The following is a 22,817-nucleotide window of genomic DNA, read 5'->3' as shown; positions in this document are numbered from 1 at the left end:
TAGATATTGATTGACAGTTTAATGGGTGGATGAGTGAATGGTCTGAAGAAGATGAATGGATAGAAGGTTGGATGGAATGTGCCTTATATTCTTGTTAAGAGAGACACTGATACAGCTCTCTGAGAGTAGTTGACACAGGTGTAATCAATTTAACTGGCTTGTCTTAAGAGAGCCAGAGTACTCTTAAAGCCTGAGACAGAGTAAATAATTTAAAAGTTGAATGTAGATAGTCTAATTAATGTTGATAGACAGAGAGTTTAATGGATGTTGATAGACAGATTGTTTAATAGATGTTGATAGACAGTTTAATGGGTGGATGAGTGAATGGTCTGAAGAAGATGAATGGATAGAATGTTGGATGGAATGTGCCTTATATTCTTGTAGAATGGAGAGACACAGCTCTCTACTGAGAGTAGTGGATACAGATACAGGTGTAATCAATTTAACTGGCTAGTCTTAAGAGAGCCAGCCTGAGACAGAGTAGATTGTTTAAAAGTTGAATGTAGAGCGTCTAATTGATGTTGATAGGCAGACTGTTTAGAATGGGTGGATGAGTGAATGGTTTGAAGAAGATGAATGGATATAAAGTTGAATGGAATTAGGAGGACTTATTTTGATACTGTTGTGCGCAGAGGATACAGGGGAACAGAATATGTAGTCTTCAGAGAGATTGTAAAGCCTGAGAGAAACTGACAGTTGGTGCCCAGGTGGCTGACCAGCTGGGGTAACATTCTAATTGCTGCCGTGATGTCATGATGAGCCATGTTAAGTCTATGGGGGAAATTGTAATAGTTTTTAACTAATAGTTTAAAAAGTATAAAAGTTACAAAGTTGAAAAATACAAAGCCCACATCGCGTAAGTAAGACCTACGCGTCAAAATTTGAATGGAGTTTCTACGTTAAGCGGTTGAAGCTGAATTGCGTGCGTTAGAAGAAGAATAAGAAGAAGACCGAGGAAGAACAGTACAGTGCATTTTCATGCACTGTAATAAGAAGAAGAAGAAGACCGAGGAAGAACAGTACAGTGCATTTTCATGCACTATAATAAGAAGAAGAAGCCTAGGAAGAACAGTACAGTGCATTTTCATGCACTGTAATGAAAGGGTTAATTGGAAAACCAAGCTTTGTGGCATGTGTGGGGGACCAGTTTGTATGATCCTTAAAAGGTTTGGGGTCATTAGGTCATTTGGCCAAGGAGCATAAAAGATTAGTAGCCTTATTTGTGTCATAAAACAATTATGTCATAAAATCTACAGGACAGGGGCACATGGGACATGCAAAAACCATATATTTGGAGTCTACCACATGAGTGAATTTCATTGGTATGCTCCTCAGTCATTTTCGGTCATTTTGAATTTTGAATGTTAAAAGAATGTTGAATATTAAACTAACTTTACCGCAGTTTCCGGGCGAGAGCACGCCAGCCTTGTGGATTAGCCAATAATAATGACAAAAGGAGATTATCACGGCTCTCTCCTGTACTAGGTATGTCTGAGTCAGTGGCTGCTGGGATTTGTTCATAGAGGTTTCAGTCTGATGGTCGTGAAAGTTGAGAACAAGCGACCTAATGCCGCCCATAAATTACGAGACCAATTTGATAGGACAGCGTTTTTTAGAAAGTAGCGGCTGACGCAACGCTGGCGCAGTCCCGGGTTGATGTGTCTGTTTCGCCGTTGCAGCCGATAGGACAAGACAATGAATAACGGTAGATCATGACAGTTTTTAAAGACGCTCATATCATCATTTATTTGTCGAAATCTGGCAGTGATAGAAAAAAACACGCCTTCTTAGGTAACTAAGCGAAGATGAAAAAGTGAAGGGGTTACCAGAGTGGAAGTGACCGGTGAGTAACTTTCTAGAAACTTATTATCACCTGAACCAGATGCCTTTATTTAACAATTACTTAATTAACAGAGAAGCGGACAGGCTATTCGCTCGCCACTCGTTAGGGTTGTGTAGAAAATACAGTCGAGAAAATGTTCATTGGGGTGCTTTAGAATACGATTTCAGCTTGTTGAATCTGAGAAGAGTCTACTCTACTGCTGATACAGCATGCTCGCTGAAAATGTTTCAGTTCTCACAGTGTGTTTTATCACTGCTGTAAAAGAGAACGTACCTTTTTCTGTCAGTCCCATGCATGGGGTTTTATTTTATTCTTAAATAATGTAAATCTACCTTTCCTGTCAATACCAAAATATTTTTTTTTCCTTTTATGTTTGTTCCTTTTATGTTTTTCCTTTTATGTTTGTTAAATATGTTATACTATAATATAGGCATACATAGCTTTATTGAGTTATACATTGATGCTGTTGTTTGCCCTTTCTACAGCCAAACACAATGACAGAAGGACTGGAGGTGCACCAGAAGGAGTCTCCTAGATCTGCGCCCTCAAACGGCCAGTCCACCTTGGTGCGACGGAGCAGCCCCGACGCCCGCCAGAGCCACAAGACCTGGAGCTGGGCGTCCTCCCTGCGCTCCGTGGACTCTGCGCTGGACGCGGAGAGGGTCTCCGACTCAGAGGAAAGGGATGGGCAGGAAGGGGCAGCGTCGGGGGAGCCCGTCGCTCCCTGCGATGGCGAGGAGCCCGAGAGGCTGCGGCAGAGCGGAGCGGAGGCGCCCGACGGAGGCTGGGGCTGGGTGGTGGTGGCCTCCACCATCCTGGTGCTGGCGCTCACCCTGGCCTTCCCCTCCTGCATGGGCATCTTCTACACAGACCTGCAGACTGAGTTCAACACCACCAACACCGAGACCTCCTGGGTCCCTGCCATCATGACTGCTGTGCTGCACGGTGGAGGTAGAGTGTCCTACTGCACCTCAGCTCCAGGCTGCACCTGGGCCGCAACTGAGGGATTTTCCATTCACAGGGTGTAAAAAAATAGTTTCAGAAGATTGGTGTAATTATTTTTTTGCAATATACGTGCCACTGCCACATCTGGTGAAGCCAATTCCACAGATTATAGTGGAATCCATAAATGGACCGCTTCAGGTACGTGGCCGCAGTAGCCTCACCTCAGTTCTCACCTGTCATCAGTCTCTGTGTCTTTCCTTTTAGCAGGAAAAGAGATAAGTCATGTCTCCGTTTGCTGCGCTCACAATGACACTGGATGGCAGCAGGGAATCAGAGATAAGATGAAAGCGCTCTTGTGTGTCAGGGCTCCATATCAGTCCATTTACTGCTGTTTGACAGGAGGACACTCCAAACCTGACCCATGCTGCTCGTTGGTGTGTTTTGCCGGTAACCATGAGCTCAGCAGAGGAAGTTCCCTTGCTGAGTCCCCATACAGCACATGCTTAGTCAGGAGTCGCTAACCACTTTGCACTGGGCCCTGTAATTTGGCCAGATTGTAGAGATTTAGACAATATAGGATGATCTTTTTCAGGGAGTTTTGTAATTTCTAGTGCAGCCCCTGTCACCACGCAACATATGCCCTCCTACCTCAATTTAGTGACATAACAACTCTTAACAGTAGATAAAACCTGTGGTTTATGAATTCTTTTTTTTATTTTTCCTTCTGTTTCTGTCTACTTGGTTTGTCTCTGAACTCTGTGAACCCTGTGGATCCATAGAGCACTTATAGACAGGCGTTCCCCATAGACAAAAGTCCCACATGACAGTCATGTGCAGAGCTTAATCGCCCCAAAGACTGACTGCAATAACTGGATTATTATTGTTGCATCAAAGACTTGTAAAAGCTCTCCTAGAATATGTGTCATTTAAAAGCATTAACTTGACTCATTTCGACATTCATTTTGTCTGGCGGCGAGCAGTGGATATTTGTCATAGGAATTTCGATTAATTCCATCATTATTGCCTGTCTAGCTTTCAGCACAGCACTGTGTAGTGCCTGGACAGAGTGAATAACTGGATTATTACCGTTACATCAAAGACTTGTAAAATCGCTTCTAAAATCAGTGTAATTTAAAAGCATTAGCTCGATTATTTCAACTTTCATTTTGTCCTGGCCGCGAGCAGTGGAAATTTTTGTCCTGGGAATTTCAATTAATTCCATCATTATTGTGTGTCCAGTGTTCGCCGTAACATTATGTCCTGCCTGGCTGGCACTTCTGGCGAGAAATGTTCACTTTGTGTTGGAGAATACGGTTTTGTATTTCAATCATGACCATTGTGCCCTTCCCCATGTGTTGTAAGACAATGGCATGACCATTTGCATGCCTTTGAAATCTGTTCATCAGTGATTCAAAACAATGTCCCGGTGTGCTTTGTCTGATTGCCGTGGCTCTGTGTTGGCCCGTTTATATCTGCTTGTCTGTATTTGCATGTTTATGACCGTGTCCGTCCTTTTGTAGGCCCGCTGTGCAGTGTCCTGGTGGAGTTGTTTGGGTGTCGCCCGGTGGTCATGCTCGGCGGGGTCCTCAGTGGCCTGGGCATGATGACCAGTTCCTTCGCCCGGTCCATCACAGCACTGTACCTAACAGCCGGCATCCTCACAGGTGGGCTTACATACAATTATATTAGTAATTTATAATATTAATTATTACATAAATACACATTGTATTACATTACATTTCATTATATTATATGATATTATATTGTGGCTACGGCTGAACAACACCTGTGGGAATATCCATTACCAACCCCACTCAGCTCACCCGCGCTATATTGCTTAATCATATCATGTCAAATCATATCATATCATATCATATCATATCATATCATATCATATCATATCATATCATATCATATCATATCATGTCATGTCATATTATATCATATTACAAAATTATAAACAGTTGAACACAGTTATATTGTTTAGAGGGTTCACCAAAGGTTTCCTCTGAAGGTTAATGGGGAAAAAGTGCTTCAGGATGATGTGCTTTTCTTTTGTAGGTTTGGGATTCTGCTTCTCCTTCCAGCCGGCCATAACGATGATAGGGCACTACTTTGTGCGGCGGCGCGCGTTCGCCAACGCCCTGTCGTCCACGGGCACGGCCCTGGGCCTCTGCGTCCTGCCGCTCCTGGCCAACTTCCTGCGGGGCTACTACGGCTGGCGCGGCAGCTTCCTGATCTTCGGCGGGATCCTGCTCAACTGCTGCGTGTGCGGCGCCGTGCTCCGACCCCTGCAGGCCAGCGCCCGGCGCGGTAGCCGGGGGCAACAGAGGAGGATGCTGCCGGAGGAGGACCACGCCAACGGCGGGCCGCGGCAGGGGAAGCCGGAGGGTCTCAAAGTGCGCCTGCGGGCCACGCTGTCCAGCCTCATGGCGTTCCTGCACAGGCACATGGGCTTCGACCTGCTGCGGAGCAACCCTCGCTACCGGGCGTTCTCGCTGAGCGTGTCCTGGATGATGCTGGGCTTCACCGTGCCGCTGGTCTACCTGGTGCCCTACGCCACCTCGCACGGCATCAGCCAGGACCGCGCCGCCCTGCTCATGTCCATCCTGGGCCTGGTCAACATCTTCGTGCGGCCCGTGGTGGCGCTGGTCTTCGGGCTGCCGCGATTCCGCGGGAGCCCCTACTTTGTGTACATGTTCGGGGCGGCCATCTTGCTGAACGGCCTGAGCAACAGCGTGTGCGGCATGGCGGCCACCTTCCCCGTGCTGCTGGCGTTCGTGGTGCTGTTCGGCCTCTCCATGAGCTTCATCGGCTCGCTGCTGGTGACCGTGCTCATGGACACCGTGGACATGCGGCGCTTCCACTCGGCCCTGGGCCTCATCTGCTGCATGGAGAGCGTCACCGTACTGATGGGCCCGCCACTCGCAGGTCTAGGAACTGTGCTATTACTACTACATAATAATAATGATGCATCACTATTACTATTATTATTATTGTTGTTGTTATTATTATCATTATCATTATTATTATCATCATCACCATCATTATCATTATAATACTCACATGTCCCCAGGGAAAGGGACAAAAAGGGAATAATGAAACATTTTCTATTCTACTACCTTAGAATGTACTTACACAAACGCTAATAGACCTCGACCATCTTTGCCCAAAAGGAGATCCGGTATCTTGAGATTTTCTCTGTGGGAAAATAACATGAGGATTTTGAGTTATCGCACTTGTTAAGCTAGCACAGCGACGAAGCAATCAGAAATGCAGACGTTGAGCTCTACACAGTTTTATACTCTACCTTCGAGTGGATACTGTGATCTTTGGTAGGTGAAGATGGCACGCTAATTAGCGCCCGGATCTCCTTATATGGGCAAAGATGGCAGCTTTGGCTCCTTTTTGTAGGCAAACTTCAGAAGTCTATAGTGCATTCAACAATACACTCACAGTAGCAATACTACATTCAAGAGTAAGGAAGATGTAATAGTCCTAAGTGGTCACATTTATGTTAAAGTCTATGACATTTTACAATTTGAACTGATTACAGATGGTTGAAAGAAATGGTTGGTTGAAAGAAATGCCTTTAAAAGAGTCCTGAATGAGCCTTTGCATTCTGAATCACATTTGAATCAGATCATTGAATCTCTAGTGGATTGAACCATCTGAGTGTGTGTGCAGAACAGAGTATTTGCTCTTTATTCTTTGCTCTGCGAGGTAGACATTTTACACCTCTGGGGGAAATTCAGCAAAGTTGTTTGGAAATGGTGGATCTGTCCATAAGCGAGCAAAAGCTTTTCAGGGAGAAGGCCCCCCCTTCCCCCCCCTTCCCTCCTCCTTCCCCCCGCCCCCCCATGAGAGAGCCTTCGGAGCTCTGTTTGTGTTATGTGAATGTGTGAGCCTGGGAGTCACAAGGAAATGGAATGTGCTGGCCAATGGTGGGCCCTCGTCATCTGTTCAGGACGGGGGGATGGGAGGGGGGGTACACGTGGGGGAGTGGGTGGGTACTGGTGAAGCGGTCCAGGTATTGGTGGAGGGGAGTTGGGTGGAGTGCACTCACAGGAAGCGGTTGGATCCTGTTCCTCAGGCTCAGCTCTGGTGGCCGCCAGCTGACTCCCACATGGCGAGGTCGCGGAGAGTGGCCACTTCAGTTATCGCTCGGGAGACCCTCTCTGGTTACCAGCTCCATGGAAACAACAAATGTCAAGCCAGGCTGTAGCCCCTTGCGGTGTCACAATCAACCCTACCGTCTGACCCATGGCCGGCCGGAGGGACTCCTCGTGCAAATGCTAAAATGTTTAGACAGCAGCTGCATTGAGATCGCTTAATGGTTTAATGGCTTAGTTTAGTATAACTTTGTTTTGGATCTTCTGAGTAGTCAATGTCAGTGTGTTGTCCCAGCATTATTCAGGATCAATTCAGGCTGGCTGTAGCTCGTAGTAATGCGGTGCATTTGAGTTTGAACAGGGATGTAGTGTAAGCTATACGCAAGTAAACGTAGTATATCCACCTCTTATTCACCTCTCAGAAGAGTTTATTCACCAATTGCAAATTTTAACAATCAAAAATCACACTGTATATCCACATTCACAATAGGTGCGCTCACCAACACTCTAGGAACCATTTAATACCACTGGTATAAACATTAGAAAATAACCTCCACCATCATCAAACACGTTCTGAATACCTTTTTTTTTTAAATTTGATACCGCACGGCGCTGTCCACCTCACCGAGATCACAGAGTTCACCGTTTACCCACCTCTTATTTTAGCACGACATCCCTGAGTTTGACATTTGGCTTTTTCCTGTAGGTCTGCTGATGGACAGGACTGGCCATTACACGTACATCTTCTACGCCTGCAGCGTGAACGTGGCCTCGGCCGGCCTGTTCCTCATGGCCTCCTTCTACTACCTGGACCGGCAGCGGAACCGGGAAGCCCGGAGCTGCACCCCGCCCGCCCAGGATCACCCGCTGAGACCCGTCATCTCCCTCTCCACCTCCGACGTGGCCTACAGCCAAGTGCCCTTAAAGACAGAGCAGGCCGAGGAGCCCGCTGATGTGAACGTCTCAGATGTTTGAACAGTGTCAATGGTCATACACTATGTCTTTTTAAACAGAACATCTCCTGTTGCATTTTTTTTTTTAAATATTTTTTCTTTTTGCTTTTTTTATTTCATGAGCTTTCTCCAGAGCAGAAAGACACATGCAGTAGAACTGACTGAAAATGACCTGTTCATGGTCCACTTTGTTTTCCCTGTCCAGTCTGTCATCGTTTCTTCCTCTATGACTCCACAGTTTTTCATGGTGTTTTGTCTTTTGAGATGCAGAAGGGGGCACACTTCCCTTCGTAGTTTCACGGACTGTTGAAATGTTTCATGCTGTACAATGTGAAAATGCATTTTCAACCAGATCACTAGACTACTATAACTTTACTACACTGTAATAGAATTGATCAGGAAATGGCTTCTTGCTGTGTTTTTACAATTCTGGTAAATAGTAAATGTAGAATTTGTTCAGGCCTGTGATTTATTGAGCTTTTGTTATTGACAACCATAAATAATAATAATTAAAAACAACGGCAAAAACATTTTTATTCGATTTCAACAGCCAAACATTCATTTTAATGAATCAAAGTATACATAATCATATCACAATCACTGGCCAGTTTCAGTAATATGAATAGAGTGCACCATTAGCATGACGCTCTAACATGTTTACAGTGATGTTTCTGGGCACAAAGACTTTGCATGTTGTGGAAATTGAAACAAGATAAGTTCTCCCTTTAGAGGACTTCAAGAACTGTGTTGCTGAGGGACACCAAATATTTTGTATTGTCTACAAAAAGTGTTATTTCCTTAATTTTATCAGATATGTACACAGTTGATTAAATGTATGTGGATAATGTTTTCTATGCGATTTGGAATAGCAACCTATTTGATAGACTTACTCTTATTATAAAAAATAAATAAATACAAAATATCAACAGGACCTGGTGTAGTCTGCCGTTTGTAGTGTGTGTTGAATTCCAGATGTCAAAGGGCTGAGGTTTCCTGGCCCCTGTTGTGTAGCCCCGGCGACCCCTCGTGGCGTTGCATTACAACGAATTTGTAAATGTAACATTCAAATTTATTCAAATACGCGAATTTTACATAATACATTGCCTACTTTTAACATAATGTCTAAAGCATGTTCATCGGTAGTTCCGAGTGAGATATCTGCAAGTCCAAAGATCTGCAAATGGTTTAGGTAATCAGTGACGTTCAGTCACGAACTGGTTTGTGCAGGTTTGTCCAAACTTGTCAATTTGACACTTAATAGTCTGACATCGGTACCGCAGCATGTCGAAAATGATTGTAACAAAAGTACTACCGTCTTGTTTTCCATACTCTCAGTATGCGCATTCTCGCACAGCGCGAAAAGTCTGGAAAAATCTTAGCGCATACTGTTGCAGGTAAGAACACCTACAGTATTTCATTCTTTAGTTGGGAAAATGTTTTGCATACCCGTGTTTTTACGCCATAAGTATCTTTAAAAAATAACTTTTTTGTTTGAAACGGAAGTAGGCTATGCATTGCATTGCTTGTGACAGAATCAGAGTGCATAATATAAATTGCAATAAAAACAATGTATGCAATTGATCATTGAGAAGTAGCCTAAGCCATAGTGTCTGCAGTGTCTTGTTTATGTTGATGTAGTACAGCAGAGCATCAGGGTTGCCATTGTGCCAATGTGCGTCTGTTGGCCATTTGATCCATCTCGTCTTGCTTTGATAGGATCAGATGGAACCACTGGCTGATTTCCTTTGGCCGTTTCCATGTGTTTATGATATTAACTAAATAGCTTGGGTTTCTGCTGTAAAAGCAGTCATATTTTCTATGGCAGCAAGGGAACTGTTGAAGTGCAGACTTTATTATCAGTTGCTGATGATTCTCATGGATCACACAGGACTTAAATATTCCCACTGAGAGTTTGAGTGAGCAGAGACATGTCTCAAATGACTTAAAGTCCACACAGTTTCCACTCTTTCATAACATTGCCTCAAGCTACCTATCTCTCTCTCTCTCTCTCTCTCTCTCTCTCTGTGTCTCCCCCCCTAAGGTCACTCCATGTGGACAGTTCGCCCGGTATTCCGTCAGTTAATTGCAGCTATGTCCACGGCACATCATCTCTACCTCTCCTGCCCCTCACGGTTGGACAGAGCTTGCAGATCGCTGCAGAGAAATGGCCGGAACGTGAGGCTGTGGTTTTTCCCAAGTCAGGCGTTCGGAAAACCTTCAGTCAGTTTCAGGAAGATGTAAGTTCAAATTGTTCTTGCCTGTCGTCCAGGGCTCAGTAGCCAATCAATACCTGATAAAGCAAGTAAAAATAGGACCCAATGATTACATCCCCCCTGCCCCATATTAGACAAAAGGGCACACTCTCAACCTGCATACCCTGGACTTTGCCCCCACAGCCATGCTATTGGTTAAATATTTATCTGAATCAAGACTCCTCCAAAGAGAGCAAAAAACAGTGTGGAAAAGGTACAAGCATGATTGGCAGTGACCTATAGAGTATAGACTATTCGTATGCTATCTGACATTAATTCTGTGATATCTCAGAACACTTTCTGATCTGTTTTTACATAAGGACATGACTTCTGAAGCAACCCCTGCTCTAAATATGCCTGATAAGAAAATGCCACCTAAAAGTTGCAATCAGGTTGTTCATACATTATCTCACGTGCATTAAGATACTGTAACTACAAGCACTACTGTAGCACAGCAGAAGGGGTTGAAAGACACACAATGTTGGTTATAGAGCTAGATTTGTAACCTCATGCATTAGTTCTGTACACTACGTGTGCTACAGTAATGTGTTGTTGTGGTCCTGCAGGTGGATCAGGCGGCTGCAGGGCTCCTCGCGCTGGGCCTGAAGAAGGGGGACCGGTTGGGCATTTGGGGACCCAACACCTACGAGTGGATCCTCTACCAATATGCCACCGCCAAAGCTGGAATCATCATGGTGAGCGTCTCAATGCAAGACTCCTTCTCACTTAGAAGTCCCATTTTACAGTAATTTCCAGACTATTAGCAGCAGTTTATACATTGATTTTGCAAAATTTCTTCAGCTATGAGGGTAAGACTTGGGGGCATTAATATGGTGGGAGCACATAATGTAGGGTGTGGCCTAATTGGGCTACATAACTACAGATGTGTATCAGTGAATCATGATGTGTATCAGTGAATCATGTGAATCACTATTCTCTACACTGGACTATTTGAACTTTCTGATATTACAAATGACCACTGTACTGTAACTGACCCTAGGCAGATGGGTTGGGCCCTTGAGTCGTGAATCTGTCCGAGGTTTCTTTCTATATGTATCTCCAGTTCTAGGGAGTGTGTCCTCGCCCCTGTTACTCATGGGCTCTTTTTGAATGTTTAACACTCTGTAAAGCACCATGTGTAATGTTTTGGCGCTCTGTGTGAAATTCAATTGAAAATTTAAATTGATGTTTTAACATGCTTGTAATGTGTGTTAGTTTGGGAGAATAAGTATGTCTGAAGATGGTAAATGAAAATGGCAGCAAAATAGCTCTCAGTAGAATACCAATAGACTAGCATTCAAGCGTGGTTGTTGTGGGATGTTGACATATGCGGTGTTATATTCTGTGGCATGTGTTGTAATATATCCTGCGCTGGTATGTGTCTGAACACATCTTATTATAGGTTTGTGTCCTTACACAGCAAGCATGAGTATGGAGTTGTGGGCTTGGAACAGTGAAACGTAGACTAACGAAGTTGCTCACCTCACACCTCCAGATAAGAGGAGTGTTTATGAAGACCTTTGTTGTTGCTAATGATTATGGTTTTGGATATATGATTTAGCAGACACTTTTGTCCAAAGTGACTTACAAATAAAAAACAATACAATAGTTAATTAAAAATGTGAAAAACAGTGAACAGTTTTAACATGTTGGTAAGACCCTAACTTTAACCCTAGTTAAAAAAAGTGTTGTGGTGCACAGTGTTGTATCATATTACAGTAGCCTTGGGTAGATTATGTGCTGTTGTGAGATGTTCCCAGCTAGCAAAAGGAATTTTATGCCCTCCCCTTAATCAATCTCCTGCCCACAGGTGTCAGTGAACCCGGCCTATCAGGTGAAGGAACTGGAGTTTACACTGGGGAAGGTATGTGGACCCACAAATACATGCAGTATGGCAAAAAATATAACACCAGTGTAGACGTCCGCAACCTTTTTGGGGCTAAAGGCACAGCAAAGGCCAAACCAAAGGTCAAACCAAAGTGCAGAGGCTGTGTGTCCAGAGAATGTGGTACTCAGGTGTGAGCAATTCAACAACAGAGAATAATGGATGTGAATTTGGACACATATTATTACTATATATTTTTAGGGGGGCTTTTGATCATTTTAGGGTGGCCCCCTATTGTGTAAAAAAAAAAAAATGGTGGATTCTTTTCATTTAAGCATTACAGACTGAAAGCGTTATTAAATTATAGTCTCACTTGGTTTAAACATAGACTGGCAAACTGCAAAAAACTCAGGAATCAGGTTTTATTCTGAAGAGGCTGTGACACCGGCTTGGAACGCCGATGCTACAACAGCACATCTTTATCTGCTACCAATCAATCTCTTTGTGGTTTAACAATGCATTATCCTCACTTAAGTGCAAGGCGAACAAAGAAAATAGTGGCAACAAAGCAATGTGATTGATAAGGATGCTGGGTGGAAAGCCAGACACACCTACTCACACCTACAGTATGTGTGATTAACATGAGATATCCTGTGGCCCTAATACATCAACATTCAGAAATATAACATATAGAAGGTTCTAAACATTCTTACACATGAATTATTACAATCCTTGTGCTGAGACTATTAAATGAAATCAAACATGAATACATTCACATTTCATGACATACAGTATAACTACATTGCAGCAAGGTAACTCCTTTGTCTTGTGTGAGTGGAGTTCTTTTACCAACAAGTTTCACAGCAATTGGGATGAGGTCCTTATATTAACATTCACATTGGATCAATGGGAGGAAGGGAGGGTGGGAAAGCTCTGTCAATGCAATGTGAGCTAGGGCTTTAGAAAGCTGCGTGGCTGCTCTAACTGGTCTGAAACTCCAATTAATCTTGAAAAAACAAATGTCGTCGTATTATTAAACTTACAGAAGAAAACCGTATTTTCTTTTTGTAAATGTCTGTTTTAAAACATTTATTTCTTATCGTGCATGGTGAAATTGCTTTTGTTGGGTCCTCCCAGGTGGGGTGCAATGCAGTACTCTGTCCAACCCAGTTCAAGACCCAGATGTTCTGTGACATGCTGCGACAGATCTGCCCAGAGCTGGACACAGCAAGCCCAGGATTCCTCAAAAGCTCCAGGTGCAGTGAGTGCTCGTGGTACCAACGGTACCGTATTTTGGGGTTTGAGTCTGACACGGGTCATTTCCTGATCCCACCTCATCTCTCTCTCCCACACACTTCCTGTCAGTCTCTCACTATCAAAATAAAGGCAAAAAATATACTGATAGAAAAAGTTCCAGGGGAACCACAGCCACTTACACAGCCCCAATTTATTTAGGATGCATATTATGCAGAACTACCATACAATATGGTGGCTTAGGTGTCCAGGGATAATATACAGTATGATACATTAAAAACTGTATATTCAAACAAACTGTCATGTTGTCAAGCCTTTATATCCCAGGTCCTATTCCTACTTTTGCCATTTTTATTTCATAATTCAATTGAATTAAACTGAGTAAATATCACACACAAGGTCAGTGGAGTACATCTAACCTTCTACCCATTTATCCTCTGTCTGACGGTAATCCCTCACTCTTTGCAATGAAAAGGTATCTCTCCCCCTCTGGCCCTCCAGGTTGCCAGACCTGCGGATGGTGATCGTGATGGACAGCCGCCAGCCGGGCATGCTCCACGTGGACGACGTCATGCAGGCGGCAGGCAGTCAGCATCACCAGGAGCTCCAGAGTCTCCAGGCCCAGCTGTCCTTCGACGACCCCATCAACATCCAGTTCACATCTGTACGTGTCTTTCTGTGCCTCATGTACCACTCTGTGCCTTATTTATTATTACCACTGGGCGTGGTTGAGCAGGGGAAATGTCATCGACTGACAATCAGTTGACCCTGGGTTTGATTCCAGCCGCCGCAAGCCGCGAGAGCATTGGCTTGTAAATATTAACTGTTGTCTACAGTTTAACATTAACTTACTATATGGCTAGAGTCTTTTCAACAGCCAGATGGACTGAGCCATGAGTCATGCTGTGTGTGTGCTGACTGTGTTTGTTGTTACTCTTTCAGGGGACAACGGGCCTGCCTAAGGGAGCCACTCTGACGCACCATAACATCGTTAACAACGCCTACCTCCTGGGCCTTCGCACGGGCTACGACTGGAGGGTGTGTGTTGCCCCCTCTCACACTCATCTATCTCATATAGTCTCTCACATGTAACAAAAAGCTAGCTTCTTGAGGGGGCGAAAGGAAATAGTAAAAGATTGATCCTAAAGGTCTAGTCCTCGGTTAAAAGCCAGTACACCTTTTCTCCCCGAATTCACTGAATTTCTCCTCACAGTGCTCTTAACTGTTTACAGTTCTGGCTCTGTAAATGTGGAGCAATTGTTTGAAGTGATCAAACAACACAGACTGCTGACTGAAGGAAAAATTAAAAAATGTGGGCGTGGGGGAGTCAACACACTCCCATGTCCACATTCCCGCCTGAGGTGCCCTTGAGCAAAGCCCATAGCCCACACACTGCTCCTAGTGTGTGTGTGTGTGTGTGTGTGTGTGTGTGTGTGTGTGTTCACTAGCCACAGATGGGTCAAATGAAGAATTTCCCTCAGAATGAATGATAGTATCTATCAGATATGGAAAAACCAAGAGCCATAGAAAGACAGAGTTGCGACACTCTTTGATGTCGCCACCACACAATCAAAAGTTCTAAAAAACCTGGATGCTAGAGAATGTAATCAATGAACTCATTGCCTACTCACCAAGAGATTGACTTTTAATAGTTCCAAAACTCCCATGGGAAACTGGCATGGGAAATTGCTGCCATTTTTTTCCACGGTCTCTTACGAGAGTGTCGCCACTCTGTTTTATCTACCGCTCTGGAAAAACCCAGCTTCAGAAAGTAACAGTCCACATTTCTGTGCCAACCATTCACAGTAAACCAGCTGATTCTAATTAGCACAACTCCTCAGCCATGAAGAGCAGCTAATTGATGAGATCGCCTGTGTTAAGTGCACAGGTAGAACCAATACATGACTGGTCATTTACTCTCTGTAGCTGGAGTTTCCACCTCTGTTATCAATCTATCAATCTAATGTATCTATCTATGTATCTATCTATGTATCTATCTCTATCTGTCTATCTATCTATCTCTCTATCTATCTATCTATCTATCTATGTATCTATCTCCATCAATCTATCTCTCTATCTATCTATCTATCTACGCTTAATGTTGCTGAGTGGGTCTGTTGGCAGCGCTAACGTCTAGCTCTTGGCGCTCCCTCCGCAGCCTCAGGTCCGAGTGTGTGTCCCTGTGCCCCTGTACCACTGCTTTGGCTCTGTGCTGGGGGGCATGTGCCTGGCACTGCATGGCGTCACGCTGGTGTTCCCCTCGCCAGGGTACGACGGAGTGGCTAACCTGGAGGCTCTTCAGAATGAGAGGTATGCCCTCCTCTCACTGGCCATATGCCAGGCACTTCCTGGAAGGCTTTTCAGCCAGCTCATACATGTCCGATGGACCGTCACCTGTGTTGTAGCGGCTATTATTTCAGCGTACCTGTTTACACAGGCCCAACTGGGTGTTGCACCTGGTGAGTGAGCTCGTTCAGATCCTGAAGGATTTATATGTGGGTGTCAGAGTTGAATAGAGTTGCCCTGTTGGGCATCAACAAGATACTCAGTGTCCGAGTGAACAGGAAAGGAGCAGAATATAGCACTGATGCTCCTCCACTGGAGATAGATGTGCTGGCTGAAGAACCTTAGTAGTTGTCATAATATTATATACATATATATATGTATATGTATATACATAAAACTAATATCACATGTCTGTAGTGGTATTAGTCGAGCAGGCGCTTCAACTGGATTACACAGTTAGGATGCTATTCCTAATCCATCCACCAGAGGGCTCTTGCTTTCACACTATGTACACTACCCATAAAAAGTTAGGGAAATCTGGCTTTTGGGTGAAATTGAAATGAAAATGTGAAAATTTCAAGCTACGGTGGTATTATATCATGGAAGTAGGGCATTTAAGTAGAGGCATGCAATGGCAATTTCCTCAACTCAAAAAATCCCAAAAGCTGAATATTCCTGACTTTTGGTGACTAGTGTAGGGTAGTATGTGTCTTCACAGTCTGCTCCATGCACTCATACTCATATTCATATATATATATATATATATATATTAATTTAATTGTTCATATACATTCATTATTCATATCCCTTCATTCATTCTTCCATTCAGATGCAATTTCCTCTATGGCACTCCTACCATGTTCATTGACATTCTCGGGCAGCCAGATTTCCACAAATACGACCTGTCTTCGGTAGAAGCTGGTGAGACCATCACTAAACTAATGCATTTATTTGATAGGGTGACGCGGTCATTAACACATGCTGAATTAACTAGTATATTAAAGTGTAAGTTTGGCGGAAATTGAAAATAAAGCTATTTTCTGAATGAAAATACATCAACTAAGCCGTGGAGGAAGTAATTTTCGCTCATCACGCAGTACAGAGCTAGCACGGGCAGGACCGACAGCCCAAAATCGCAAACAGTGGGTGTGGATGGGGATTGGAGCCACACGCTTTCAAAATCGCATTTTTAAACCACTAACAGTGCTCAAAACAGCGCCAAACCTCATCAGTAGCTTGCTCTAGGTGTCTACACATAAAACGAAGCACCAATCAGTCTGTAAACTTTGGAATAGTCAGTATAAACGTAGAATCAATTCGAGACCGCAACACCCCATCTAAAGCACATACATGTCTCGCGAGATCTCACACGAGAGGTCGTGGACTTTCCTTCGTTAGGAGCTGGAAGGGGTTATATTCATAACAGTCTTCTTTTATAAACGTCGGGTTCATGAGCCAAGTTGTTGGTGCTTCGTTTTATGTGTAGACACCTAGAGCAAGCTTCTGACGAGGTTTGGCGCTGTTTTGAGCAATGTTAGTGGTTTAAAAATGCGATTTTGACTACCTGTAGGAATAGGTCCCGTGCTTCCGTGTGAGATCTCGCGAGACATTTCTGTGCTTCAGATGGAATTGCGGTATCGAATTGATTCTACGTGTATACTGACTATTCCAAAGTTTACAGACTATTTGGTGCTTCGTTTTATGTGTAGACACCTAGAGCAAGCTACTGATGAGGTTTGGCGCTGTTTTGAGCAATGTTAGTGGTTTAAAAATGCGATTTTGAAAGCGTGTGGCTCCAATCCCCATCCACACCCACTGTTTACGATTTTGGGCTGTCGTTCCTGCCCGTGCTAGCTCTGTACTGCGTGATGAGCGAAAATTACTTCCTCCACGGCTTAGTTGATGTATTATCATTCAGAAAATAGCTTTATTTTCAATTTCCGCCAAACTTACACTTTAACTATAACTAACTACCGTAGTGAGGAATACCAAGGGGCAGTTAGTATGGTATTAATATGGTTTTGTTTCCTTTAACTTGCATTAAAACACTGTCCTGCAGCTTATACACAATGTGGCTAATACCCAGGAAATGACTGTATATTAAGTATACTAACTATATTAATACTCTCTCATGGAAGGAATCATGGCTGGGGCCCCCTGCCCTCCTGAGGTCATGAGGAAAGTGATTTCAGACATGGACATGCAGGAGATGATGGTAACTAGATGTTCAAAGCACATATGACCAGGTCATGTCTTGAGGTCAAAGGTTAAGAATAAGAACAAGCATTTACCCATCTTGGTCACACACACTTCTTTCATTACATTACATTTGGCTGATGCTTTTTTAACCAAAGCGACTTACAAAGTAAACAGGGCTTTTTAAAGCAATTCTGAGAAAAATGTAAAAAGGTAGAATGCAGTAAGAATAATGAAAAAATAAAAAAGAATAATGAAAAATGTAAAAAAGGTAGACGTAGTGCATCAATGAGTGCAATTGCAGGCCTGGTAGAGTTCAGGCATGGTACCTGAATTCAGGCTTGAGCTCGGCCATGTACGATGTTAAGAAAAGCTATTCTCTATATTGTCTTTGAATGTATTTGATCATTTAAGGCATATAAGGGCATCAATGAGTGCAATTGTCCGGAGGGGGAATGACCTCTTTCTGCTGGGAATGAGCGCCTCCTCACTCCTTCCCTCACTCCCAGGTGGCCTATGGGACTACGGAGAACAGCCCCGTGACCTTCGTGGGCTTCCCTTATGACAACGACGAGCGCAAGACAGAGACTGTGGGCTGCATCATGCACCATACTGAGGTATGCTGAAGTCACGTGCTGCGCTCGAGCTGTGGTTGTTTGAAACTCTCTACACCACCTAATAAGCTCAATCAAGTGTGTGTGCTCCACATGAAAACAACTGTACAATGCTTGTCGTGTTTTTAGTAGTATCTCTAAACCACGTTCTGCACTCTTCATTTCTTGGGTGAAAAGCAAGGCAGACATAGGCAGAAGTGGCCTTTAGTCTAATTAAAGATGCTTCGCCTGGCGCATATCTCCAAAGCAAACGTTTTGGGCCTAGCCCATCCTGCTGGGCCTGAAATGTTTGTAATGTTTCATGGCCTGGAAGATCTTCTCGGCACTTTTAATATATTTTTGATATCATCCAGCCTCTGTGTTCGGTCTCTTCTTTTTCCACTCCTTGGGTGAAAAGCAAACCAGCAGCCAGACACCCACAGGCATGCTAATATTTACATGTAGGGACTCTCTCATTCTGCAGTGCACCCCATAGGGTATTGTGTATGTGCACTTCGCATTCAGAAGAGTAGACTTGACTTTAAATGGCGCTGCTGCTGCTTAGTCACTCACTCCTGCGTCCCTCAGGCGAAGATCGTGGACCCGGCCACAAGCGAGATGGTGCCCCTGGGCGCTTCTGGAGAGCTGCTGATCCGCGGGTACTGCGTGATGCAGGAGTACTGGGAGGATCCGGAGAAGACCAAGGAGTGCATCACCAAGGACGGATGGTACAAAACTGGGTAAGAGACTGACACAGAGGGAATCTGGAGGTACAACATACACTCCCAGTGTGTACAGTTCTGGCCGTGCTCAGGCAGCCCATTGGTTGTTGCCTCAGAAGTTGGAATTAGTTTAACTAGTTGCATTTCTCACTTTAGTCACTTAATTTCATTAACATTCCATTACCATTCCATTAACATTGCATATAACATGCCATTACCATTTCATGATAACTTGTTGCATGTTGCTTCCTGTCTGAATGCATCTTAAGGCAATGAGTTACATGCTATTGTACACAGAGAGGTATCATCTTATCTTGAAGTTAAAAGATCGAGACACACTACACAAGTTTGTCTCCACGTTTGTCTGAATTGACCTTGTTTGCTGCATTGGGCTCAACATCTTTACAAAGTAACAGTAGTTGTGTTCTAAAAGTATCGCTCAGGCAAGAGACAACCAGTGCTCTGCATAGACGCCATCATGAACCCGTTGGTGATTGTGTTCTTCCACAGAGACATTGCCAGCCTGGACAGCTTTGGTTACTGCCGCATCGAAGGCCGCATTAAGGACATGATCATTCGTGGGGGCGAGAACATCTACCCAGCAGAGATAGAGCAGTTCCTTCACACCCACCCCAAAGTACAGGAGGCCCAGGTGAGGATGTAGCACATCAACACAACCACAAGGGGGCAGCTGTGAGTAGACTGGTGATGGAGTTTTTCTATGATCTACCGTAGTCTAAATTAAAATAGTGGTTTGAAGGCACAGTACACAATCTAATCAAATTGACTAGTTTTGTCAATCAATTGCACACTGTCTTAAAACTGTTCATTCTGTTTGCACCAGTCAAAGAAAAAAAATCTCTAGTGTTCATACTCATGCTCTGCAAACTGGAAACAAAGTATCTCAGATCAAACCATGCACTATTTCAATAAGCCCAGTATCAATTGCTTCAGGTGCCCGAAAAGGAAATTGTAAATTGAAGGCTATTGACCTCAGATATGAACAATCTGGCGGTGCCTTGGCAAAACTGAATGTTATGTCACTTTTTGTGGATATTTCAGTTCGGAACGGTTCAAACATTCAGTTCACGGTTCAAACATCACCTCACAAGACAGACGTTAGAGGCTCAGAGGGCTCAGAGACGTGAAACAATGTTTAGAGTATAGTCTCTTCAGAAAGGTCTCCAGAGCCTGCAGGGCTTCACCAAAAGGTTTACACACACACACACACACACACACACACACACACACAAGCGTGATGAGCCCGTGTGGATCCCCAGGTGGTGGGGGTGAAGGACGAGCGGCTGGGGGAGAACGTGTGCGCCTGCATTCGTCTGCGGGAGGGGCAGGAATGCACTGCAGAGGAGATCAAAGCCTACTGCAAAGGCCAGGTACAGCACACTGCAAAACATAGCTCTAACCAAGTGTTATTAATCTCTTGTTAAGATCAAAAAATCTGTTTGGTATTATCTTTAATGTGAAGAGACTTACCTAACTCTCTCTCGAAAAGAAAATTTTGATTTAGTTTAAGAAGATTGGCTTATTTCAAGGCCTTATCATGACAAATTTGCTCATTTTTAACACATGCATAGAGCAATTGGCTTATTTTCAGGCTGAAACATCTTAAAATAAGTCAAACTTCTAAAATCTAAAGTGAAGTCAAATAATTTGATGACAGAGTGAGTGATTTTTATGATGTGCTAGGGAAGTCTTTTTTACACTGAAAACAATACCAACTAGATGATATTTTTGGTCTTCATATATTAACACCACTTGCAGTACACAGCCACTATATCCAGCACTAGTCTCAGCCATATTTAGGTGCGTTCATGACAGTTTTGTTTGAGCTCTACTTGCTTCTCTGCCCCTGAACTTGCAGATATCCCACTTCAAGGTTCCCCACTACGTTGAGTTTGTTACCAGCTATCCACTTACAGCCTCCGGCAAGGTGAGGGATTTTTTATTTAATGATCTGCTAAATTTAACATCTAAACATTGGTGTTTGTATTGTTGTACATACTGTATTTATTTGCAGTGACAAAGACCTCATGGACTAACATCTATTTCTGTTTTCAATCCTTTAGATCCTAAAAAACAAACTGAGAGAGATGATGGAGAAGAAGATCCACGTTTGATCAAATTTTGAATTATTTCAGTCAAAATGATCTACTAACAATTGATCAGCATGCTTATAGACCAGGCCACTCTACAAATACAGCATTAGTACATATGACAGATTTATGGTTAACACACATGGATGAGGGAAAATTAGTCGGTGCGGTGCTCCTAGATTTCACAGCAGCTTTTGATGTTATTGACCACAATATCTTGATTTTAAAACTTGAAAAGTATGGTTTCTCACCCTTAGCAATTGCTTGGCTGAGAAGCTATCTCTCCTGTAGAAGTCAGCGGGTATTGTTCAATGGAAGTATGTCAGACAGAAATACAGTATCTTGTGGTGTTCCACAGGGTAGCTGCTTGGGACCTCTTTTATTCTCAATTTTCATTAATGACTTACCATCTGCTGTTGGAAATGCTAATGTGGTGATGTATGCCGATGACTATACCTTATTTACCTCCTCACACACTGTAGTTGAGCTAGAAGAACATCTAAACACTGAGCTACAAAACATAATTAGATGGGTGAAAATGAACAAATTAATGCTGAACATATCTAAGACCAATTGTATTGTTTTTGGTAAACGGAACGCTCTTGCTAAAGCCAACACATTGAATTTATCTATTGACGACATACCTATAGAGCAGGTTACTAAAACTAAACTGCTGGGAGTGAAGTTGGATAATTTACTTTCTTGGTCCGATCAAATTGATGATATTGTCACAAAAATGGGGAAAGGTATTGCAATGGCAAGAAAATGTGCAACATATGTTTCATCCTCCATAATGATTGATGTCATTAGGTCAATTGTTTTGTCACATTTGGACTACTGCCCTGTTGTTTGGTCAAGTGCTGCTGGCAAAAATATTAGAAAACTTCAGGTTGCGCAGAATAGAGCAGCCAGACTTGCTCTGCATTGCTCATTCCGTACAAATGTCTTTGAGATGCACAAAAAGTTATCATGGCTAACTGTTGAAACAAAATCTAGGTACCATCTTTTGAGATTTATGCATAACTCAGTTTGGAAGAAAACACCTCAGTTCTTTTCCAATTGGCTGATACTAGCAGGTGATTGCCATAGGTATAGAACTAGACAAGTGACAAATGGGTTTTTGGGTGTCCCAGCACCATGCACAAACTGTATGATAAGAACTGTACTCTACAGGGGCTCTATCATGTGGAATAGGCTCCCGTTGGACATTAAAAACATTGAGAACTGTGTTAGATACAAGAAGTCACTTAAGCAACATTTTCTTAAGTTAGAGTCAGGCATATAAGCTCTTGTGTGAATGCTTGATCTTGTCCAGTTGCGATTATGGTGTTGGCTAGACTGTTTGTGTTTTTAATAATAATGGAATGTAAATGCAATGTAACATTTTAATATTTGTAATGTTGAAATGATTATGATTTTACTACAGGACCCCAGGGAGACTAGCGACCCCTTTGTGGGGAAGCTAATGGGGATCCTAATAAAGAATAAGAATAAGAATAAGAACACACACACACACGAGTGAAACAGTTACTGTTCCTGCAAGGGGGTCTCGGGGAAGGGTTTTTTCACGGCAATATTTAAAATCCATTATTTAACACATTCCAATAATGGCTCAGTGTTGGGCTGTTCATCCTTACCACTCTGACATTTATACTGTGAACTGAATGATTGAATGAATTCGGTTTCATCACTCTGTACCTGTCAACAAAATAAAACTAATGGAGA

General features: G+C 43.3%; 2 protein-coding genes across 3 annotated transcripts; both read left to right on the top strand.

Annotated features, from left to right (window-relative positions):
* The first annotated feature begins 1,666 nt into the window (after positions 1-1,666).
* slc16a5b (solute carrier family 16 member 5b) lies at positions 1,667-8,777 on the top strand. Of its 2 annotated transcripts, XM_062533210.1 has the most exons (6): positions 1,667-1,843; positions 2,329-2,794; positions 3,053-3,235; positions 4,309-4,452; positions 4,850-5,719; positions 7,607-8,777. In XM_062533210.1, exons 2-6 carry the CDS (start codon positions 2,338-2,340, stop codon positions 7,873-7,875), a joined length of 1,923 nt encoding a protein of 640 aa, XP_062389194.1. In that variant the 5' UTR covers positions 1,667-1,843; positions 2,329-2,337; the 3' UTR covers positions 7,876-8,777. The 2 variants fall into 2 exon arrangements, with proteins under 2 accessions (XP_062389194.1, XP_062389195.1); XM_062533211.1 differs by lacking the exon at positions 3,053-3,235.
* A 257-nt stretch (positions 8,778-9,034) lies between these two features.
* On the top strand, positions 9,035-22,807 carry LOC134077544 (medium-chain acyl-CoA ligase ACSF2, mitochondrial-like). Its single transcript, XM_062533213.1, has 16 exons — positions 9,035-9,247; positions 9,895-10,090; positions 10,672-10,800; positions 11,916-11,969; positions 13,068-13,186; positions 13,686-13,848; positions 14,127-14,222; positions 15,343-15,494; positions 16,300-16,391; positions 17,609-17,685; positions 18,176-18,283; positions 18,848-18,999; positions 19,492-19,633; positions 20,262-20,372; positions 20,861-20,929; positions 21,066-22,807. The coding sequence occupies exons 1-16, from the start codon at positions 9,135-9,137 to the stop codon at positions 21,114-21,116; spliced, it is 1,824 nt and encodes a 607-aa protein (XP_062389197.1). The 5' UTR covers positions 9,035-9,134; the 3' UTR covers positions 21,117-22,807.
* Positions 22,808-22,817: the final 10 nt, after the last annotated feature.

Source organism: Sardina pilchardus, chromosome 3, assembly GCF_963854185.1.
Source record: "Sardina pilchardus chromosome 3, fSarPil1.1, whole genome shotgun sequence".
In the NCBI taxonomy this organism is placed as follows: Eukaryota; Metazoa; Chordata; class Actinopteri; order Clupeiformes; family Clupeidae; genus Sardina; species Sardina pilchardus.
The sequence above is the reverse complement of the archived record's forward strand: the minus strand, read 5'-3'. Positions and strand labels throughout refer to the sequence as shown.